Source organism: Bacillus rossius, chromosome 1, assembly GCF_032445375.1.
Source record: "Bacillus rossius redtenbacheri isolate Brsri chromosome 1, Brsri_v3, whole genome shotgun sequence".
In the NCBI taxonomy this organism is placed as follows: Eukaryota; Metazoa; Arthropoda; class Insecta; order Phasmatodea; family Bacillidae; genus Bacillus; species Bacillus rossius.
The window spans coordinates 41,581,574-41,604,527 of NC_086330.1; the positions used below are offsets into that span (position 1 = coordinate 41,581,574).

General features: G+C 36.9%; 1 protein-coding gene across 1 annotated transcript in view; it reads left to right on the top strand.

Moving 5' to 3' along the window:
• LOC134546245 (hemicentin-1) overlaps positions 1–22,954 on the top strand; it is a 505,078-nt gene that overhangs the window by 470,631 nt on the left and 11,493 nt on the right. Inside the window, exon 20 of the mRNA XM_063388969.1 lies at positions 4,745–5,245. Coding sequence (XP_063245039.1) covers positions 4,745–5,245 — 501 coding nt within the window. The remainder of the gene's footprint in view (positions 1–4,744; positions 5,246–22,954) is intronic.

Sequence of the window (22,954 nt, forward strand, 5' to 3'; positions counted from 1 at the left end):
CTCAAGCACTCTTTAAAAATAAAAGAAATGTAATAATAGTCATAGTAATAATTTTTTCAAGATGTCAGAAATGCTTTAAAATAACCTCTTAAGGGACTATTGTTTTTCAAAATTTCAGACAGTCCACCACCAGACATATGCCCTCTCCAAAATTCAAAGCTGGGTCCGGTACTGATGTAGGGTCACTTGCCGGCTAGCTGTGATTAGTTCCTGTTAGGCGGCCATCACTAATGAAGTGTCTGGCCAGTCCGGTTAAGTCTGCCCATTTGCTGGCTCAACCTGATTGGCCAGACTATCCTCCAATCATGGTTGCCCATGGAGACCAATCACATCCCACCTACTGTATGAGACCCTAAAATCATACTATACTAGAATCAAGCCTTCAGTTTTAAATGCCCTTGAAGTTGGCTGTAACATGGCACGTCCCAAAACGCCGGGCACATTAACGTTTCTACAGATGTGGCCTAAACCCAGAAGCCTAAAAGCAGTTAGTTGGTAGTTAATAATCTAGTAAATGTTTCCAAGCAACATTACAAAACCTAAATAGGCAGAAACTAATTACAAAATACCAAACTCCAGTGATAGCAGTCATTTCTCTGGAATAGAAAGTACAAACAAGAAACACTAGCACAGTTGTTTTTATTCAGAGCATTATTTAATGTAAAATGAAATATTGCTGAATAAAAACAACTTTTATATTTTGACGTGGTCGGTGGATTTTCCGTCGGATGTTTAAAAGTAATAATGGGCTTAACAGCAAAAATGCCTAACAGCACAAATGGTTTACAGGTAGGACATTAGGTTTCATTAGTTTGTGAACTCCGGCTAGTGGATTACCACTCAATAAAAAAAGTCGAGCCCCTGTGGTAAGCTCCAAGATTAGACATAAATGATTTATAACATTTAAAAGGCCGGTATTATGAAGATCAGTTAGAGACAAAGGATGAAGTTCTCGGAGTGCTGGAAACGTCTTACCTCGGGAGGCAATGAGAAGTGACTGGAGGTAGATAGGGCCGCCAAGACCACTGGACAGCACGTCTAACATCAAATTTAAGTCGTTTGAGTTTATGCAGTTAACATATTTATATTAAAACAGAATAATACTTCTAAAATTATAACATGGTTATTTCAGCCTCCAAAACATGAAGTGAGTTACGTATTAAGATTGCAGCTCAAAATTATTACTTAGTATATAAATGGCCTTTCGTAAATTCGGGTCTGTTGCTGCAAAGTGTTAACTTAAAATAACGAACACATGTTTAATGTTTGCAGGTTCTTGAATAAATACATGTACACTTAGGAAATAAAAGAAAAAGATTTACAATGTAACTTATTATTTATTAAGGCAACAAGGCCCTCTTGCAGTAGATTGTGGTATTTGTGGCGCGCTATTAAAACATGTCACACACATGTCACTGGTGGGGAGTTTGAAGTGCCATGAGGATAGGAGGGGTGTGAGGGGTGGTGTCATATCGGTCTGTGTGGGGGCAAAGCCCTGAACAATGTCTAATTTTACATGAAATGCTAAAACATGTTACAGGGCCGTGGCCTCTGATCTTTAATAAGCGGGGTTTTCTGTGAATGCTCTGATTTTAAGGGCGCCACCGTGCAACGGGCATGGATCTATGAGAGACTCTTTACCAGGGTTGTGACGTCTCCCATGTGAGACATGATTTTATTTTTCCCCTGAAGCCAACCTAGTACTAATACCTGCCCGCTCTCAGCGTCAGGCACGCTATCACCTATGCAGTGGGCTCTTAGGCGTCCCACACGCCGTCACACTCAACATGGTCACACATATTTAAAAATAAAAGAATTCATTTAAATTTACACGCCCTTATTTATTTGGCCAACTTCGATTACACACGCACACAATTTAAACTGTAACAAACGCCCGCGGCACGAATCGTTTTAAGTGCAGTGACCAACCACGTGGTCACACCTCAACTTACGTATGAAGCTTAAGAAAAGACCAATAATGGTCACAAGGTAATTATTAAAGCAGTCCCCTGAAAGAATTAAAGATGAACAGAATTACTAAGCAGTGATGAACAAGCGGTGAGGTCCCCGGAGTGCTGAAGCGTCTGCTCTCGGTTGTTGATGGCGGAAGACTGGGCTGAGCTCAGGACTCTGCTAGCCTAACATGGCGTCCTCCCGCCGAAACAATTTCCGTTAATGTTATTTTTGATTCCGTGCCACGGGGAACTAAAGCAACATGAAAAAGGTTCTAAAAAATTTACGTGATATTTACTGAATATAAAAAAAAGGATGATAGAAATTACAATTATTAAGGAATATATTTAAATATTGTCTGGCTTCATTTTCTTTCGGTGTGCTTCGTGAATGTCCGGAAACGTGCTTATAATTAACTACACAATTCTAAATAAAATTACATAAAAACCCTCCCGGCCGATCTGCCGTCACGTCGCACTCGGGAAGCAATAAAAACAATTTACAAAGATGAATTTAATTATATTTAGGGGTGCGGCGCACTGGCTCTACAGCGCCCTCTTGCCGGGCGACCAACACACGCACACACGCACACGTAAGCGGGAGGTTTGAATGGAGGGTGGGTGGTGTTTTTAGCGGAGGCATATCGGACTCAAAAGGGGCCGCAGGCCCGGACGATGTCAAACAAAAAGGTCTCGCACATTTTGCACTGCAGCGCATGCAATATGCACACAAATCACATCATGCACTGAGAGCACCAAGCACATAAACTTTGCCCAGCATATTATCACACAGGGATGCCCAGAATGGGTGTAGGTAACCACATGACCTTGTACAGAGATTATTTTCCCTTTTTAGTTAATTGACAAATTAAAGGTTAAACTTGCAACAGCTACATATTTACATAACCAAAATAACCTTCATATAAGTATCACACAAAATTCATGCTAGAGATGAGATTTAAAGCTACCCTATTATAAGTGACCAAATGTGATTCAGCTTTCTATACTATCAATCGTATGGTTTTAATTTTTATTTTCAGACTAAAAGAATGTTTAAATCCATGAATTATAATCAGAAAGTTTACCTATGATCAACATTGTAAACTATAAACCATAAAAATAAAACAAAAATAAAAAATACTGAATGAGTATCTAATTAAAAATTTGTATGCTACCAGTGGATTTAAATCACTGGAGCAAAATGACAGGTTTCAGTGTTTCTTGCACTGTGACTTTGTCAGCAATATGCAAGAAGCTATGGTGGTGAGTCAGGTTATTTTAGGAAAGTAATATATGTAATTATGTGTTTTGCATAGAGTTGAAAATATTTTGAATAGTATTGGAATTTATTACGATTTTCTTTTCAAGCACTTTGCATGCCTAATAGCTATAAAATTTTAGCTAACTGTTACCATATTCTATTACAATTCATTTATTTTGTGTTTTATTTTTGTGTTTGAAACCCTCTAAAAAAAGTTACATGGTTCTGTTGCATGTTTATCTGGAAATGGGTATTTACGTAATTTGGATTAGAAATGAGTGACTAATCAGTGATACAAATGTCACTAACTTATCTTAAAATGCTATCAGAAGTGATAAAGTAATAACTGAAGATTAATGCGTACAACAAATATTTATAATTGCATTGTACCTACCTATGTTGATAATGCACCAGTGTTATATAAAGGCTGATGGCAGTCATTTTTAAAAAACTTTAGAAATATGAAGAAATATGAAGTGAAACTAGTAGTCTGTCATAATTTTTCCAAATTACAGTAATGATTTATATACATAATAATTGGTATAAAGTAAAGTTAATTTTACTCCAGCACAAGCATCTCTATATACTATTATTAAACCAGGCCTACTTTCGGAGTATTCTTCATTATTTAATGACTGAAATACAATGTAATAAATTCTTTATGATAAATAATTAAAACTAATATTATAGTACGGGCCATTAAGAATCAACAGGCTCGTACAGAACGTAACAATTCATCACCTCCCAATAAATTCTTAAATCATTACACTGATTATTCTAAAATAATTTGTCATAACATTAGCTTCACAAACAAAGATTATCATTTAAACAATTAATTATAGTATTCTAATTTCTCTACCATAACCAATATATGGAATAATTGATCTGGCTTTAATAATAATTACCATATGAAGTATTTATCATTGGATTGATAGCCAAGTGGTAAGAAGCAAATAATAAAAATAACCTTTTCTAAAAGGCTGACATAAAAATTATATACCATATATATTAAATTTGTGTACTACATAAAAACATTTATCTTTCAAGATACTCCACTTTATTTCTCCAGTATTTGTTTCTTTACAAATGTGTATGAAACCTATTTGAGAAGATATATATTAGCTTGATGGTTTTATTTTGCATAATATAGTGTTGTTAGTACAAAATGTTTTTATACTGACGTTTATGTTTAAGACTAACATTATGAAATTATTTTTTATTTATGCTTATGACAGTGGCATTTGAGTTTAGATGTATTCAATACTTAAACTATAAATAGTTTTATTTAGGTATGTCTCATTTTCTAGCATATATTTTAACATTTTCCTTCATTTTATTGTTTACCTTCATCAGTAAAAACATTACAAGTAGTAAATTGTAGTGCTAACTAATTTAGTGTGCTCTTTTTTTTACTGTGTTATTTTTTTGCATGATTGATTACATTTTATTCATTTTATGCTTTTGCATTTGCTTGTTTTGATTTTTTTGTTTTTGTGTGTGTGTTTGCATGTGCTATTCGTTTTGCTTGCAGCCTGTTGCACCCAGTTTTAGCTCTCACGTGGTCAGTAGGCCGCCGAGCCAGCTGAGTCACAACGGCTCCTCGGGCTACGGCTCCACGCGCAGCCACGCCGGGCTGTTCTCCGGGAACAAGTGCAACTCCCTGCGAGTGAACAGGCACAAGAGGGGACAGGGCGCAGGGCACTTCCCCAGGTTCTATTCGTTGAGGCTGCGCAAGAGGTTGCACGAGAGACCAGCTAGGCCCGAAGCGACGGAAAGCGCGGAGCGCGAGGACGACGGTGGTTTCTCGCTGTGCGCGACGCCCATACGCGAAAACTTCCCCGGCGAAAAAGACGATGTGTGCGAGCAAAACAACAACAACAACGATGCCAGCGAGAGGCACGGTCGAGTGAGCGCTCGGTTTCCCGCCCCGGTGCCTGCACCTCGCAGACAACCTCCAAACAAGGTCGTCAGGCACACGTATCAGAACGTTCCCATACCAATAACGCCCAATTCCCAAGACCTCACTCCAAAGGTTTGTATCTACTGCTAACCATTATCTTTTCAAATTAACATTAAGTACACTGCATTATATTAATCACTAACATGCCAAATATTTAGACCAAAATCCCATTTATCTTATAGCTTATATGGATTAAAAAAACAGCCTACTGAAGTCAACGTGATAGCAAATAATTTCACTAATATGATTTTTAACTAAAACATGCTTCCTCTAGATCCAAGAAAGGTATAGGTTGCACACATTAATAACATTTTGACGTAATTTATTTTTTACGATGTCTAAACTTCAAGAATATTTGTTATTGAAAACAACATTATCAGTAATTTGCATACCACTTCTCTAATAATAATATAAATAATTAAATAAAATAGAAAATACAATCCCCATTTTAGATACGACAAATTATTGCAGCTCTAAAAAAAACCATTAATTAAATGTATTTTTTTAAACTGTAACAATGACATGAAACTGCAATATATACCTATATTTTTAATAGAATAAGGTAAATTGGTCTGCTGACATGTAATATCCATTGTATGAATAAAGTATTCACATGCAAAAAAAATAATTGAATTTAAAAACAAAATGAAAAAAAAAAATAACAAGATAATATCCAAAATAGATTTAAATCTAACTGCCTATACATGATGTGTGAAAAGTCTCATGCTTTATTATTTACAAAAAAAATTTTTTTGTTTAGTAACGTAACTGCAATATTTTCAGTTTCAGCACCTAGAGGTGTTCAAGTTGAAATGATTTTTTGCAAGTACAAACATACAACTAACATAAAATTAGTGAAAACATGATCAGCTGTTATAAAACAAAAGAATTGATCTATGAGGTTTTTTTTATGGTTTTGTATGAATTTCAAATTTTCAATGGAAACCAGGTTCATTTGAATCAACCACACAATATCTGAGAAAACTTAAAAAAAAAAAAAAAATCTCATTTTAGAGCCACTGTCTTCAAAATAATATTTTTTTTTATATAAAACATTTCTATATACATACATGGACATGTGAGAATACAATATAGATATATATTATATGTGTTATTGTCTGAGGGAATTATGCGTAATGCGGGTGTGGACTTGGGCGCCACCACAGGGATGGGTACGTGGACCTGGCTCACGACTCTGTCCCTGGGTCGTGACGTGGCCTGTGCGGGAGTTAGGCTCGATTCCTCCATCAGCCCGCTCTGGGTGACGGGCGCTCTATTACTTACTCGAATGGTGGTCGTCGGTGGGCTCTCTAGGCGTCCCACATGCCTCGGTTCCTATGCAGGGGTACACGTGGTCGGTAGACAAAATACTTAAAAGAGCGTTTTATTCTAGATTTACTTGATAGGACAATCAAAACAATCTTCACATATGTTCAACTGAAAAAAAAATGCCAATGGGTGCTTACTGAAGGTTTGCGCATGGCACTGCTCCGTCCTTAAACACTACCCTGAAAACACATACACTTGAGGGATTGATATAAAAGACAATTATATAAATGACAATTTAATATTTTATGTGATTTAAGCATTAGGGTTGCGTGGCACAGTAAGTGCGCCTCCTGCGGGGCGGCCTAATACATGCACACACACACACACACCCGCACACATTGGCGGTTTGAAATGTGCTGAGACCACAGACGGTGTTGGTGGGGGGAGAAGGGACCTGAAGTGGGATGAGGCACATCAGGCTAAGGGAGGTAGTAGCCCTGGTTGATGTCAGTATGTATAAATATGTACACATATAAACATGCATATATGTATATAATACATATACTCATTTTGTCTTTTTCTAGACACTTGAGAAAGAGACCATATAACAATATGCATGTCGCTACTGGTTAAAACTGGCTGAGTCAAATAAGTAACCACTACGTGAATCCAATGAATGTTAAGTTGAGACAACAGTTATTTCCAACAAAAAATAAGGCCTAATTATAAAACCAAACAATATCATTAGAATAATTTTCAAAAAAAAAGTTTCTAAGATAATTTATTTAAAAGTTGCTATTCCAACCATCCTAAGTTAAAAAAAAATTGACTTGTCACTAATTTAATTTTTTTTCCCAGAGCACTTAAATGTTACAATGTTGAATTTGATAGTTTATGACTTTGACATTACAGTGGTAGATGTGAAATAATTGTTCATTGTCATGTGTACTGAAATATTAAAATACACTGGACCAAATTGATATAATACTGGATTTTCAACAATGCTTTTACAGACTGTACCTTTATTATATTCATAACTTTAAAACTGTGTTAAATGAGGAGTGTTACTACAAGGGATGGGTGTTTACAATATTTCTTTGTGTTTAACCAGATTGCATGCACTTAGCATTTAATGCAAGCTCAGTAACACCAACTAAACAAATATGCTACATGTGCAACATGTTACTTCCATTAGCAAATTTATAAAATAATAAGAAATAAATGTAATTTATGTACAGTTTCAAAAAATACTCTATAATCCAGAAATCACAATCTCCATTTACATCAAATATTTCTAGTTTTCTCCATCACCACCAGCATTATGCTGGTATTAAACTGGCTAGTATTCAGCTCAAACTATAGGACACCAAAGTGTCACCATTGGTGTTCAGTCCTTATAATACATATTAAATTCATGGCATGGTATAATAAGATAAAACATACTTTGTTATTACAATTATGTTAGTTTTATAGTTTACCATAAGATTACAATTTAGTAGATGTATTAAAAAATTATTATGGTATAAGTGTAAAAAGATAAAAAAAAACTTGACCTCGTATGAAACCACATAATCTGCACAAAAATGTTAAGTTTATTAAATATTTCCCATAAATAGACAAATTAACTGAAACTACTTTTAATTTATTTATATCACCTTAACTGCTTTGACATCATTCATACTAGATCAAGTTAAATCCACAATGTTTCAAAAATTTAATGATATTCTAATAAAAGTGTTTTACATTTTTTTTGTAAGCTGGACTCTGGCATATATGTTGCAACTGTGCTAGTGTATGTGCCACGTGAGTTATATCATTTTTATTGTAGCTTATTTCCTAAATCCACCTTTTATGCTTGTGTTAATTATTGAGACTTAAAATTAGAAGTGGGTGATAGCAAGAAATATAGACCTAATTTTTAATAAGGTGACCCTGTAATTTATAAATAAACTTTTTTTCATGAAAAAGCTTGTATAGAAAATATTTTTGCAGGCTTTTAGCATTTTTAAATTTTGCAGATTGTTTGGTACCATACAAGCTAGGGCAAAGTGGTTGTTTCAATACGTGAGATCAAAGCAACTTCTAAGTAAAATAATCACTTACTAAATTAGAAATTTTATGTAAGAAAAAGAAGTGAGTAAGTGTAACATCTAACCTTACAAATGAGAAAAATCCAGGTTACGTTGGATAGAGTTATAAGCAACTTTTTTTGGCCATACTCCTCTAGTTTGTAATTTTTCCTCACACTTACGCTGCCTGTATTCTTGCATGCAATCTGCTCTTGATTTGCCCATCCCTGTAATTAAAAAATTAACAAAATCTTATCGAGTCAGAAAATAATTTTTATTTGTTAAATTGTTTTATAATTCATTAATTTCTTACAAACAAATTTTGAAAGGAATAATTAAAATGGCAATAGAAGGAATGAACCTCATGTTTTAAAGTAACATTATAGTATCAATTACAAAACATTTGTATTAATACTACTCACTTTATACAAATAACTTCCAGGAATGAATTTGTATCACAAACTATGTATTAACACAACAAGCATTTTAATACAACACTTATAAAATTATTGAATTTATATTATAAATTATTACAAGACTATGGTTAGCGGAACAAACGTAAACAACTGTCTCTTCTCTATCTCCCTTTCTCTCTCTCTTTCAAACACCATCTTTGCGCTCGCTGACATACTGCAACAAAGTGCCAAATCTAGGCCCCACCGAACAATTGAATGGCCCACCCTTCTTCCTACTTTCTGTTACACATTTCCGTTGCATTCACGAAATTACTCCCACGAAATGCCGTACAAGCGAGATATAAGATGTTACACACCAAAAAAACATATTGATGTGTAAACATCTTAGCTCTCAGTGTACGGCATTTGTTAGGAGTAATTTCGTGAACGGAGTGAAAATAGACTGGAAGAAATGTGTCAACATGGTGCAGCCATTTGTGGAAGTCTCAGAAATCTCGAATGGCGGAACTACGCAATTCATGTGTATATATTGCATTCGTGAACATCACAGAATTTACACCGTGCATAGGTATTAAAAGATATAACTTCATAATATTACAACTATCCTTTAATACTTTGTTATAGTTTATAGTCATAAAAATTAATTAAAACTTAAAAAAATACGTTAGAATCCTGAAATTTCAATTTTGACTACCCTTTGTTCACTCTGAAAAGTAAAGATAGTGCAGCATTGGTCGTACTGTAGAGACATAAAAAATTGTTAGCCTGAAAATATTTGATGCTATGTTGAAAAAATAATTTTGTAATGAAACTTTTAGTGTTAATTTTAGATGTTGAATTAGTTCAATAAGGTTAAGGTTTGTTTCTAGGAAATATTTACAGACTTACTTCTGTCTTTTAAGCAAAAACAAATATACATACATATATTTAGTGTTATAATACATGTTTTAAAATGTTTCAGATTGTGTTTTAATGTATCTATTGTACTGAAACTTTTAGTTTAAAAAATACTTCAAAGTTTCAAATGCTTTAAAGAACCAAAAAAATGTTAAATATCTTTTAAACCAAAATTTTTACAACACAATTTTTCTGGCTGATAAATTATAGGTATTTTTTTAAATTTTTTTCCTGATGTTCGCAAAAGTGAATATATATGGTTGCATGTTGCCACACATGGGTCCGCCATCTTGACAAATTCAGCTCGTGGCTATAGCAGTTTCTGCATGCATGTGCAGTAGCGGATCCAGAGGGGGGGCTAAGAATTTCCGTAGTGTAATGCTCGATTATTTCATTGCATTTCTGCTGCATGTTAAAATTTCACCCTCAAACAGCTATAGAAGTTTAACCTTATAAATGCAGGCGATCAATGATAATTCCAGTCTAGGGGGAAATGTCGCAGGTTCAGCGTTGAGGCATTTACCTGCGATGCATTCTGTACGTACTCCTGTTGTTCGGCCAGCCGTACCTTGTGGTACCGCTCTGACCACTTAATACCCCTGTCTTTACTTATCACTTACATGCCTTTGCAAGCATGCAGGAGATAATGGCTTGCGGTCAGCATTCAGTGGTATAAGTGTTTCATTTATTTACTATAATTATTTACCTGTTAAGTCTGTTAGATAACACTGGAGCGGGATGATACAGTGGTAAGAGACTGGGCTCGCATTCCAAAGACTTTGTATTCAAATACCAAATCAGACATCCTGGTTTTGTTTTCTGAAATCACTCTATGAAAATGCTGAGTTGGTTCCTTAATACAGATAATGACTGATATATTCAAAATCCCTGATGTTTGATGTGTAACATCTTAGCTCTTTGCACAAAGCATTTGGTAGGAGTAATTTTATGAATGGAAAAGAAGTTGCATGGAACGGAAATGTGTTACAAAGGTGCTGCCATCTGTGGTGAATGGCACGAACCAAAGTTCACAAAGCCAAAGGAAAACTTTATAAACTGTTAAGTGAATTTTAACTATGTGCATTATTTTAATAAATTTCCTTTTTCCAAATCGGGTCCAAAGCTGGAATTTAGTATTTTTGATGTGGAAATATTTTGGCTCTGTATACAGCATTTGGTGGGAGTAATTTTGTGAATACAAGGAAAATGTGTAACAAGGAACGAAAATAAGTAACAACCACGGTGCTTCTATCCGAGGCAGATGGCGCAAACCAAATTTCACAAAGACAAAGGGAAACTTAATAGTATTAAGCATTTAATGAATTTTAACAAAATGGGCAGTATTATAATAAAATTCCTTCTCGAAAATTAGGTTCAAACCCAGGATTTAGTATTTTGCAAATCTTTTTTGCTTTATCGGAGGTGTTTCATTGTATAGTTGAACTTTTCGCTCTGAAAATCGATTGAATCTATAGTTGATGTAGCTGCTCCAACAGCAAATTCTAGGGGCAGGTGCGAAAACTACGTGTGATTTGCGCCAAGAAATGTAATTTTCGTATATTTATCACGCTCTGCATTATTTTTAAGAATCATACATTAAATTACATGTCCAAGTTTCATATTAAAAGTTTATTTGCAACATGAATTTGCTCGTTAACAAGTTTAAATGTTTACACATAACTGGCGAATACTGAAAGACTAACTCAAATTTTTAAAATTCTTTCACAGGCATTTCTATTTCTCACCTGTCGTTTAAAACTAAATTTTTGCCAAACAATTATTAATAATAATTAGATAGCTTAAAGAAGGTTTCTGTCAGTCTGAGCTTCAAGTTTTTCAAAACCATTAGTATTGATAAACATTTTTAGCAGGTTTTATTTGCATAGTAAAATAATAATGGCACTTCAATAAAAAAATCCATTTATGAATAAAATAATATATAACTACTTCAAAAATTTTGTTAAGAGTTTTGGGTAAAACACATTATGTTGTTCACAGTAGTGGCGAATGCAGGAGGGGGGAGTAGGGATACTACCGCCCCTAAATTTATGAAACTATTTGCAAAATATTATTGAAGACAGTATGTTACTGTCTTAGAAGCCATGTCACCTACAGCTACTACTGTAGGCCTGTATGTCACAGTTTGTTAGTGTCAATAGGAATTTAAGTTTTTATGAATACATGTGTCACAATTTAATTTATATATATACATTATGTATATATATGCATTATATATATATACAGTATATATATTTTTTAATATCCACCTCCCCCTCCCTGAAAAAATTCCACAATCCACCAATGGTTCACTGTACTGGCAAACTTGAATACAAATGGCCTTGTGAACATTGTGTGTATAATACATTAAAATTTTTAACTGTAAATGTTTAAAATTTTGAACAAAGTATAAGTAGAGTACATACACCACATTGCTCCTTACGAATGTTGCTCTCATTTGAGAGGGATGTGCTTGCATATTTCAGCATCTAACCTCTTCCTCCGGAAAAAGTTTCCATGAAAAAAAGAACACAAAGTCAATAATTTTTGTTTTTGTTGGTTCCATTAATGCATTGACTTTTCGCATAAAAAAACTGTGCACTATCTAAAGTTCCAAATGTTCTAAGGAGACACTACATTGACGTAAGTCTTCGACTTTTCCTGGAAATACGTCTTGAACATGTATGGGTCCAAGCCATAACAGTTACTGAGATATGCCTCACAGCATCGTCCTTGCAATTAGTCATAGGAAGAAACAGTGGTTCAACAGTGGTTCTCCCAGTTTTGGACGTAGTTGTGCACCAATACCCAGCCCTGCCTCTCGGCTGCCAGGCCAAAAGGACACTGGGAAGCCCAGAGTAGTGCGCTCCCACCACTCCTCAAGCCTACCTGCTGTGGTATCCCGACCCTGACGCACACATGGTGCCGTGCCACGAGCAGGGAAGGAAGTTCACACCAAAAATAAATATAGTTTAAAAAACTAAAGAAACATGCTTTTAAAGATTATCAAACTAAAAAGTTAAAAATAATTTTAAAATTTAATTTATGACAATAGTATATAAGCAATACTAGTATAAATGAGAAAAAAACTTGAGGCGCTTTGTGCCATATTTTTTGTATATTAAGCGCCCCATGCTTTTTTCTCATTTATACTAGTATTGCTTATATACTATTGTCATAAATTAAATTTTAAAATTATTTTTAACTTTTTAGTTTGATAATCTTTAAAAGCATGTTTCTTTAGTTTTTTAAACTATATTTATTTTTAACTTTTTAGTTTGATATTCTTTAAAAGCATGTTTTTTTTAGTTTTTTAAACTATATTTATGTATAATTATCTTAGGGAAATGAGTTACCGACACTACCTATTACCATCTGAGATAACTATTTGAAGTTGCAACGTCACAAAGAAATAGTAAAGTCTCTCCGAATCATTTACAGTTAGATGTATGGATATAATCTTAGAATTTACCAGAAAAAAAAACATTTTTTTTTTCGGCGTGGCCAGGAGTAGAACCCACGATCGCTGACTACGAAAGCTGACGTCTCAGAAGTCGCGCGCCTTAGACCGCTCGGCTAACGAACGTGATGAAATTGTTGGGACATTTTACAGTCATGAGCCACTCACTCTTAGTCGAAAGAGTTACAGACGGACAGAAAGAGTTACAGACGGACAGACAAACATACAGGTGAAGCTAATATAAAGCATGTAATAATGCAAGTGCCACACTCCATAACAGAACACGTCTGCCTGCACCGAACTGGCTCAACCACAGATGGCGTGGATCCACCTGAGGTGGATTTCCTACCTTTGGCATCCAGAAGCACCCCTTTATTTAACTGCCCCTAAGGTGGCATTTAATGGTGACATAGATTGAAATTGGCTAATTTTTCATAGTTATCATTGCTATAACTGGCTCATTTAGCTACGCTAAAAGCCTCCAAACATTTACTATGGTAGTTATGATGGAAAATAATTGGTACAAGATAGGAAATCATGAAGAGAGATATTGAATATGTCGGTTGACACTTGTAACTAAGTGCATTTCATTAATAAATATTCCCAAACGAGTGACCTTAAAAAACTATGTATCGATGTATCTACAAATTTCTCCATAAAATTTTCATCAGGGCTCTAATATATTTTCCTGTTTCCACCCATATAGTTTTTATTATCCTGTATCACATCACTGTGCTTCACCCCCAAAATTTGCCTTCTTAATGCCTATACTAATCTTTCGATACAATTTGAGTTGTTCTAATTTTGTACAAAGGTGCTTTACTCCATCTTTTTTTTTAATAGTAATTCAGTTCATTGAACTTGAAACACACAATTCTTAATCATCTCAAAAATGATGCATTGCAAGACTTTTCCTTTTAAAATATGGTATTCTTTTCACTCCCCTTTTGTGAACACACAAGAATGCTGAAGACAGAGGGCTCTTGGCTCTGCAGGATTCATAGACTCAGTTGGCACTCTTCACACGATAGTACTTATTGTGGCCTGTACACATTTCACCAACCTTGTTCATGCTGACCGCAAGCTTTGTAGACCCTCCATCCCCTTCCTAGTTAAGGACTTGTGACACCTTTATGCTAAAGCATGCTGCTTTCGTAGGCCCATCACCTACTGGAAATTAAATTATAATATCTACATAATATCTTGATATTGTTCATATTAAAATTAACTGCTTATCATGCATGTCTTTCATATTACACATTCAGTTCTAAACTAGTTTTAAAAGTTTGCATGTATTAATATACATACAAAAAAGTATCATAAAATTCTAATCGTAATAGCTATTAACTACCAGAGCTGCCTGAATGAATGCTCTAAGTATTATTATCTGTTTAGTATTTGTGTATATCTTATTTCCTTCTAATAACACCAATAAATGAAATTAGAAAAAATAATCAGTTTTTAAGCCACTTCATTTTATAGCCCAAATGTGATGAAGAAAATTCCAACAGATGCAATTTTAGTGAAAACAAAAATAGTATAAAACATAATATTTAAATTGTAACTATATTTAAAAATTTTGAGAGTATGACCATCAGGCCCTATCTATCAGACAGTAATTTATGTTGGAATTTTTTTATTCAAAACTCCTATTAGTTACACGATAGTTCAAAATTGTTCAAAACATACTGTTACCAACAAATGTATAACCTACGTTATAATAGTTTTTTTTTTTTTTTAATTTTCCACTTTTAACCTTTTTCAGAGTGGCGTGATGGTGATCTTAACATCTAGTGCTTGGATTAATATACTAAGAACCAATTAATTATTTTCTAAGTGTAATAAAAACTGTCATAACCTATCAATTTTGTATTACTAAAATATGTCAAAACAGGCAATAAAAGTAGTAATCTGAATCTAATGGTAATAATGTGTATGTAATTTAATACCTACGTTAGTTTTGGAGCAGTTAAATTTGTATTAGTTTAAACTGATTCTGCTTGAAGTTGTGATTGGCTAATGACAAAAATTAAATATTCTTTAATTTATAGATACTGCTTGATCATGTACAAAATGCATTCACGAGAGCAAAGGGTTATATCAATCAAAAATAAGTTATTTATCCATTCATTAAATGAGTTCTGTTGTATAACATGAAAATATTAAACTTCAACAGCAATCAGCCTAGCTGTCTTAATATTTAAGGTAGACATTACAAAATTTTGCTGCTTAATGCTGTGGTTTAATGCCTGTTTGATATTTACATTTTGTACAGTGTTCTATGCACAGTTTAATATAAATACAGTAGAACTCTGTTATAAGGTGCCTGCTTATAAAATTTTCTTGCTTGTTTTCTTCTTGCTTATTTTTGTCCCAACATTTTCTTCATGGAATATATTTCCTGTGTACAAAATTTCATGCTTTAATATTTCTTACTTATAACATCATAAGACAAGCTTTAAAATGAAAAAAAAAAATTCAATAATTTTGTATATAAATTGCGATAAAATTAAATAGTCACTTAGTAATGTGAATAAAACTACAAATTTATTAAAGGAGAGGTTTGTAGAAACATTTGTACATTCATTTTAATGTTAATACTCTAGAAATTATGTCCCATTTGAAGCAGAAATCTTTAAATTACACTCACTTTGTTGTGAGTTTCCTTACATGGTGGCTATTAAAAATTGAGTGAATGTTCAAAATGGTTAAAGGAAAAAAATAATTGAATTAAATATTAGTAAATACTGTCTGAAATTCTTTATGATTTGTAAAAATTAATGTCCAGGAATAGAATGGAGCCCCCTAAAATTTATTTCCTGCTTATAACAAATTCCTGCATATAACACAATATATTCTCTCTCTTGCCCTTGTAAAATACTAGAATTTGAAAGAATTTTAGCCTGGTGTTACATGCTTCAGCACATTCTGTAATCCGGAGTCAGTCGAGCCGCTCAGAATTTGGTTTTTTGGGGGTGGGTTCCGACTGCTGACCTTGGCTACCAGGTGCGTTACTGCACTGGCAGCATTTTTAGTTCACTCAGTTTATTGTCACCGTCAGTTTTCAACTCAGTACAGTGTTTTCTAACTGGTTTTCACGCTTTGTATTCACGTTAAAACTATGTTGACGTTCAGTGATTGGGTAAAATGGCCCCGAACAGGGTTCTACTGTATTGGCATGCTGCAAGCAAGTAACCTGTGTGCGAGAGAGCTAACGAGACTAACACGCATGGGCCGTGCGCTTGTGTCCTTCCAGAGCCAGCACCACCTCCACCATCACCACCACTACAACCTCATGCCACCGCAACACCACCTGCTCACCCTCCCCCAGAACCCCCCGCCACAGTGCGGCAGCCTCAGGCGGAGCGGCGGCGCCGGTAGGAACTGCCTCCCTCACCCCCCCGTGCGACTAGAGTACCAGCAGCCCTTCCACCTGGCGGATAGCGTAGTGTACGCGGACCTAGCCCTGGCCGGCGCCAGGCGCGACCCCGGCTACCCCCCGTGCTACCGGCCGCCGCAAGCGTCCACCGAGTACGCCATTCTCAAGTTCCACGACGTGGGGCAGGAGATTGACGTCTGAGCAGGTGGGTCGCCGGGCGCCCGCGTTTCCTTTCAACCTGCTGTCGGCTCTAGAAATAAAGTTATAAATCAACATGCGTTAAACGTGGTAATGCAATGGCCATGTGATCATAAAACTAAGGGAAAACAGGAAAAAAACTCAGGGAAATAAGAAAGGTGGCTTCAAAACCTGGACACACAAGGAAATTGACAATGTTTTAGTAACAAAATAGTATGTATTATCACGATTTCCTAAAAACTGTATTTTAACCATAAATTTGTGTGTTAATTATCTGTATCTCATATTTACTAACATTAATTAACCTTTTCAAACTTACAAAGATGGTTACGTAGTATTAAAGGAAACGATGGTAACTGTGTAAAGTGTATAATGTGCAGGAAAGTATTTTATATACAATTCTACACCTTATGCATGTTTGATAAAATGTGTTTTGATAAGAATGTGTATTGTAATATATCTCTTATCTTGCCAGCTACACCAATGAGACAGGTAAAATTTTTTGGATGGGACAGGGAAGAAAGGAAAACTTAGGGCAATTGGCTGAAGTAAGTATGTGGGAACCCTGTACAACACTTATAGCTTAATTTCTGTACAGTCGGTGCATACGCCCCATGTTACACAGTTTTATTTACTGAACTCTATTCAGTAGTTTTGATTATTTAACTGTACCATATTTTCATTAGAGTTTAGTTAAATTTACTGTTGCTTTTATCCAATGAAGCATTCATAATTTTAATATTAAACACACAACTGCACTAAGTAGTATTATTTTGGCCGATATTCCAAGAAACAAAAATAAGGGTTTTGGTGTTGAAAAGGCTTCACCTGTACCCTAACCATAATCCTAGTGCACTATAGGACATGGAGAGTCCTTTATTTTTGGGGAACAAATTTTGATGTCCTATCCGTTGCCAATATTTTGCCCAAATTCTGCGCATGCACACAGCTCACAGTTTACTTAATTTAATTCAGATGGTGGACCCACATCTGGCACCATTAACTTGTATATATCCAATTTTGTGAACATCGGGGGACGTATCAAACGTATTGGTGTGCCAAATTAAACTTTATGGTAGCAAAACTATCCTGGAATACATTTTGTACACTTTAATGGTCATAACAAGAAATAATCACAACTTAAATATTACTGGAAAAAATTTGAATAATAACACCATTTAATTTGTGCAATGGGTCTGTTATTTCTAGGATTTTTGCCATAAAACTTTTATGAATGGTTGCAAAACACCCCGCAGAATGTGTCTAGCTTCACGCAGGGCACTGTTTATTAAAACGGTTGCCTTTCTGTTACCTTACTGGCATTCAGTTTGAACACGTTCTGGAATACGGCCCGTGTCTTAGGTTACGGTTGTATCGAAAAAAGTCAGTGCTTATTCACTACCTTACCCAAATGTTTTGGAATACCACTCTTAGAGCAAGAAATTCACTGTCTCTAATTATAACAACAGTTACTTTACAATGCAGTTTGTATTTGATTCTGTCTAATGTTTTTGATTCAAAACATTAATACCACCATGCCATATCTACGTTTACCACTATTGATATCCATAATTGGCATTAATGAAGTAGGGCTCCTGTTTTACTTGAGATCATAGGTTTTAAGTTGTAGATAAGCAAGTGCATGTAGTTAGCACTTAATATTCTTTATTGTCCGTTCACCGTGGTACACATACAGGCGCCATAACCGGAACTGACATTCACCTGTTATCAGTGATGCCAACCATCACGAGCAAGGCAGATGTACAACACCTTCCCCTTTATACTGCGAGACATGTGACCACTTGCTAGGGTTCTAAGGTTTACTTGTTGAGACCAAACTTACATACAAAGTTGTGCAATTGCGTATTAACAGTACACACTATAATTCAGAAAACAAGTATACTGCATGAAACACACATGTGCAATTCACAACTCACTTACAACACACTAATTGACAAGCAGACAACATTACAAATTTAAGCGCTTCACAGGCTTCACCTCCCTTCCACTTTTGGTAGCCAAGGTATGGCCACTGCTGTCTGTTGCTTCTTGAGATTTATCACCCTGCACAGTAGACACATCAGTCACTGCATTCGTCGAAGTTTGAGGCTCAAACCCCCGGAAGTCAGGCTCCAATGATGAGGTGCGTGGAGTCTGCTTCAGGCGGTTACCCTCCTCGCCATCAGTCTTGGTGTTGGGAACCTCGAGCAGGTGGGGCTTCTGCGAGGTAGTGGTTTTTCTCAGATGGATCACATTGCGACGGACTATCCTATCACCTGATCCTCGCACCCAATAGGAGCGAGGTGATGAGTGTTTGCCCACAATGACTCCCGGCTCCCACTTGTCATGTTTGTGGGTTTTGACAACCACAGTTTCCCCCTTAACGAATGTTATCTCCTGTCGCCTGGCCGTTTTGTTGTATACGTCTCTCATCTGCTTCTCCTTTGACATTAATGCTCTCACCACGTGTTCTGGGGAGATGACTCTAGGTCTGAGGGTGTTATATGAGACAGGCAGTTTACTCCGAAGTCTCCTATTAAATAGTAACTGAGAGGGGGACCAGTCTAAGCCAGGAAGAGGGGTGTTTCTATATTCACGAAGTAAGTTTCTGAAATCAGTGCCCTGACTTTTGCGTAGCAGCATTTTGCTAATCTTTACTGCCATTTCTGCCAACCCATTACTGCGTGGATAATGAGGACTACTAGTTCGTAGCTCAATTTCACTCAGGGCATAATACTGACGGCATTCATGAGAATTGAATGGCATGTTATCAGCCATCAGCACTCGTGGGAGACCATGAGTGCTGAATACTTGTTGCATGGCACTGATGACGGCAGAGGAAGTCTTTTTGGGAAGTTCACACACATCTATCCATTTGGAATATTTGTCCACAAGAACCAAATAATCTTTCCCAGCGAAGTCAAAAATGTCTGCACCTACTGTGTCATATGGCAGCTTTGGAATGGGATGTGGGCAGAGGGGCTGTCTGTAGTTGGCTGGGCGAAACTTCTCACACACAGAGCATTTTTGAATGAACTGCACAATATCAACTGACATAGATGGCCAGTAAAACAACTGACGGCCCTTGGACTTGGTCTTCGATTCTCCACAGTGGCCTTCATGAAGCAGCTGTAGAACATATGGTCTTAGAGCCTCAGGAACAACAACCTTATCGCCGAGGAAGACTAAACCACTTTCAGCACACAAGTCATCCCGCATTTTGTAATAAGGTTTGCATACTTGAGGAACTCTACTGTAGGGGGGCCAATCTGACTGACAAAATTGGGACACTTGACAGAGAGCCGCGTCCTTAGTTGTTTCCAACTGGAACTGAAGCAAGCGTTTGTTTGACATAGGCAAGTGCTTACTGACGGAATGTACTACCTCAACCATTGCAGGATCGTCGAATACCTTGTCTGTAAGATATGACCGCGACAGGTGGTCTGCGAAATACATGAGTTTACCAGGTAGGTAAGTAACGTTTAGGTCATACTTCAACAGTTTAAGACGTAACCTCTGAAGGCGTGCTGAGCCTATATGATGAACTGGTTTTACCATAACATTCACAAGTGGCTTATGATCAGATTGCACTAGGACCTGCTTACCATAAATATAGTAGTGAAATTTAGCTGAGGCAAAAGAAACTGCTAAGAGCTCCTTCTCAATCTGGGAGTAGCTCTTTTCTGCTGCTGTAAGGGACCTGGAGGCAATGTGCACAGGGTGGAGACCCTTTGGGCCCTCCTGAAACAAAGTAGCACCAAGCCCACTCTGTGATGCATCACACTGTATAACAAGTTGGTTTGTGGGATCAAAAGTTGCCAGAACAGGGGCACTAGTGATGAGCGACTTGAGTTTACAAAAAGCCTCTTCATGACACGGGAGCCACAACCAGTCTACATCTGCTTTAAGAAGTTCATACAATGGGGAACACACACTAGACATACCTGGAATATAACAGCGAACAAAATTGAACATCCCCAAAGTACGTTGAAGTTCTTTGCGATTGCTGGGAGCCTGTAGACTAGTTAGAGCTCGGATTCGCTCAGGATCAGGTGACATGCCTGCGGCGGAGAAGATCTGGCCCACATACCTTACTTCGGAAACCTTATATTGAAGCTTATCTGGGTTGAACTTGATGCCAAGGCTGGCTGCACGCTCCACCACTTGCTGAGCACACATATCATGGTCACCTTCTGTTTCGCCTGTGCAGAGGATGTCATCGAAGAACGTCACCACTCCAGGAATAGAGGCAAAGTTTTCTTCGATAAACTTCTGGAAATTTTCTGGGGCATTGGCAATGCCGTATGGCATGCGTAGATAGCGATAGCACCCAAATGGTGTCGAGAAGCAGCACTTGTGAGACGAGTCTTCATCTAGTTGCACTTGGTGGAACCCTTCCTTAAGATCAAACACTGAATAAAAATTTTTCCCTGTGAGCTTCTCGGACATTTCTTCCAATGTCGGTATTTCATGGTAGTCTCGAATCACCACCTTATTGAGGTCAGTCGGATCAAGACATAACCTCAACTTCCCACTTGACTTTTCCACAACAACTAGGTTGCTCACCCAAGCGCTAGCACTGAGCTTGTCAACTTTACATATAATGCCTTTCTGTTCGAGTCTGTCCAGTTCTTGTTTTAACGCAGGTCTGATTGCTCTAGGGACCCTTCTTGGAGGCTTACAAACAGGGTTGCTATGGTCGCGAATGTTAATTCTACATACTTGGGGGAAACAGCCAAAACCAGTGAATACTTCATTGTGTTCTTTAATGAATCTGTCCTTTGCCTCGTGGCAAGCTGAGTGAACCCTTTTTTACAAGATTGAAGTCAACACAAGACTGTAGCCCTAACAAAGGAGTGCTGTCAGAGTCAACTATAACAAATTCAACATAAGACTCTTGGCCTTTGACAGAACAACACAAATTAACTACTCCTTTTGCTGCAAGAATGGTCCCACCCCAAACCTCAATTTTTAGGGATGTTGGCCTGACCTTGAACTGTTTGTCAACCATCCTGAACAAACTGAGTGGCAAAATATTTATTTCAGAACCGGGATCCAATTTTATGTTCACTGCTTTGTCCTCAATCAGTATACGCTCCCTCCACTCATTGATGTGGGTTGTTCTAGTCCCTCTAGGATACACAGAATTGACTGTCACCGCATCACAGTATAGACTCTCACTAGAAGAATGCTTTGCTTTTACCTCCCGAACTTTCCGAACTCTGCACGAGGCAGCAAAGTGATTCATAATGCCACATTTGGCACATTTTTTTCCATATGCTGGGCATTGTCTGGCCTTGTGCTGTGTCTGGCACCTTGAGCAGTTGTACTCACCGTTATCACCAAACTTGCTGTTTTGTCTTGGGCGTGACGACTTCCTATCCTTAGTGGACACAAAGTCACAACTTACACTATCGTGAGTAGAACTCCGAGCTTGAATCTCCTTTGCTTGTTGTTGACTTTGTTCCATCAGACGGCAGTGTGCAGCAACTTTAGTAAGAGTAGCATTGTCTAACCTCAGCAGAGACTCCCGAACGGACGAATCTCTGATGCCCTGGACGATGCGGTCAACCAGCATATTCTCTTCCTGCGAAACTGGGCGCTCATAGCCACATGTTTTAATCAGGCGGCGGCAATCAGTCAAGAAATGATCAAAAGTCTCACCCTCAAGTTGCACACGCTGGTTAAAAACAAACCGTTCATACAAAGGATTTGTTTTTGGTGCCACGAACACGCGATACGCTTCCTTTACTTTAGAATACACAAGCTTGTCCTCCGGTGGGATGTCGAAAGTTTCGAAAAGGGCTCGTCCTTGGGAGCCTAACATGTTTTTGAGTAGGGCGATCTTAACCTTATCTGGGCCCTCATCCTGGCCCGTTGCGATTAAATAATTTTCAAAATCTCCTTCAAACACTTCCCAGTCTTTTCGGGCCGTGGGACTCTCCAAGTCGACAGAGTCAGGGAGCTTTACAAGATTGAGGCCTGCCATGGCACAAACAGAAAAAAACTATACGATTCAGTCTGTCAACAACATTGTTCGATATTCACTATTAACCACCGACGTCCGACAAACACGTGTCGACAAACAAACGCACA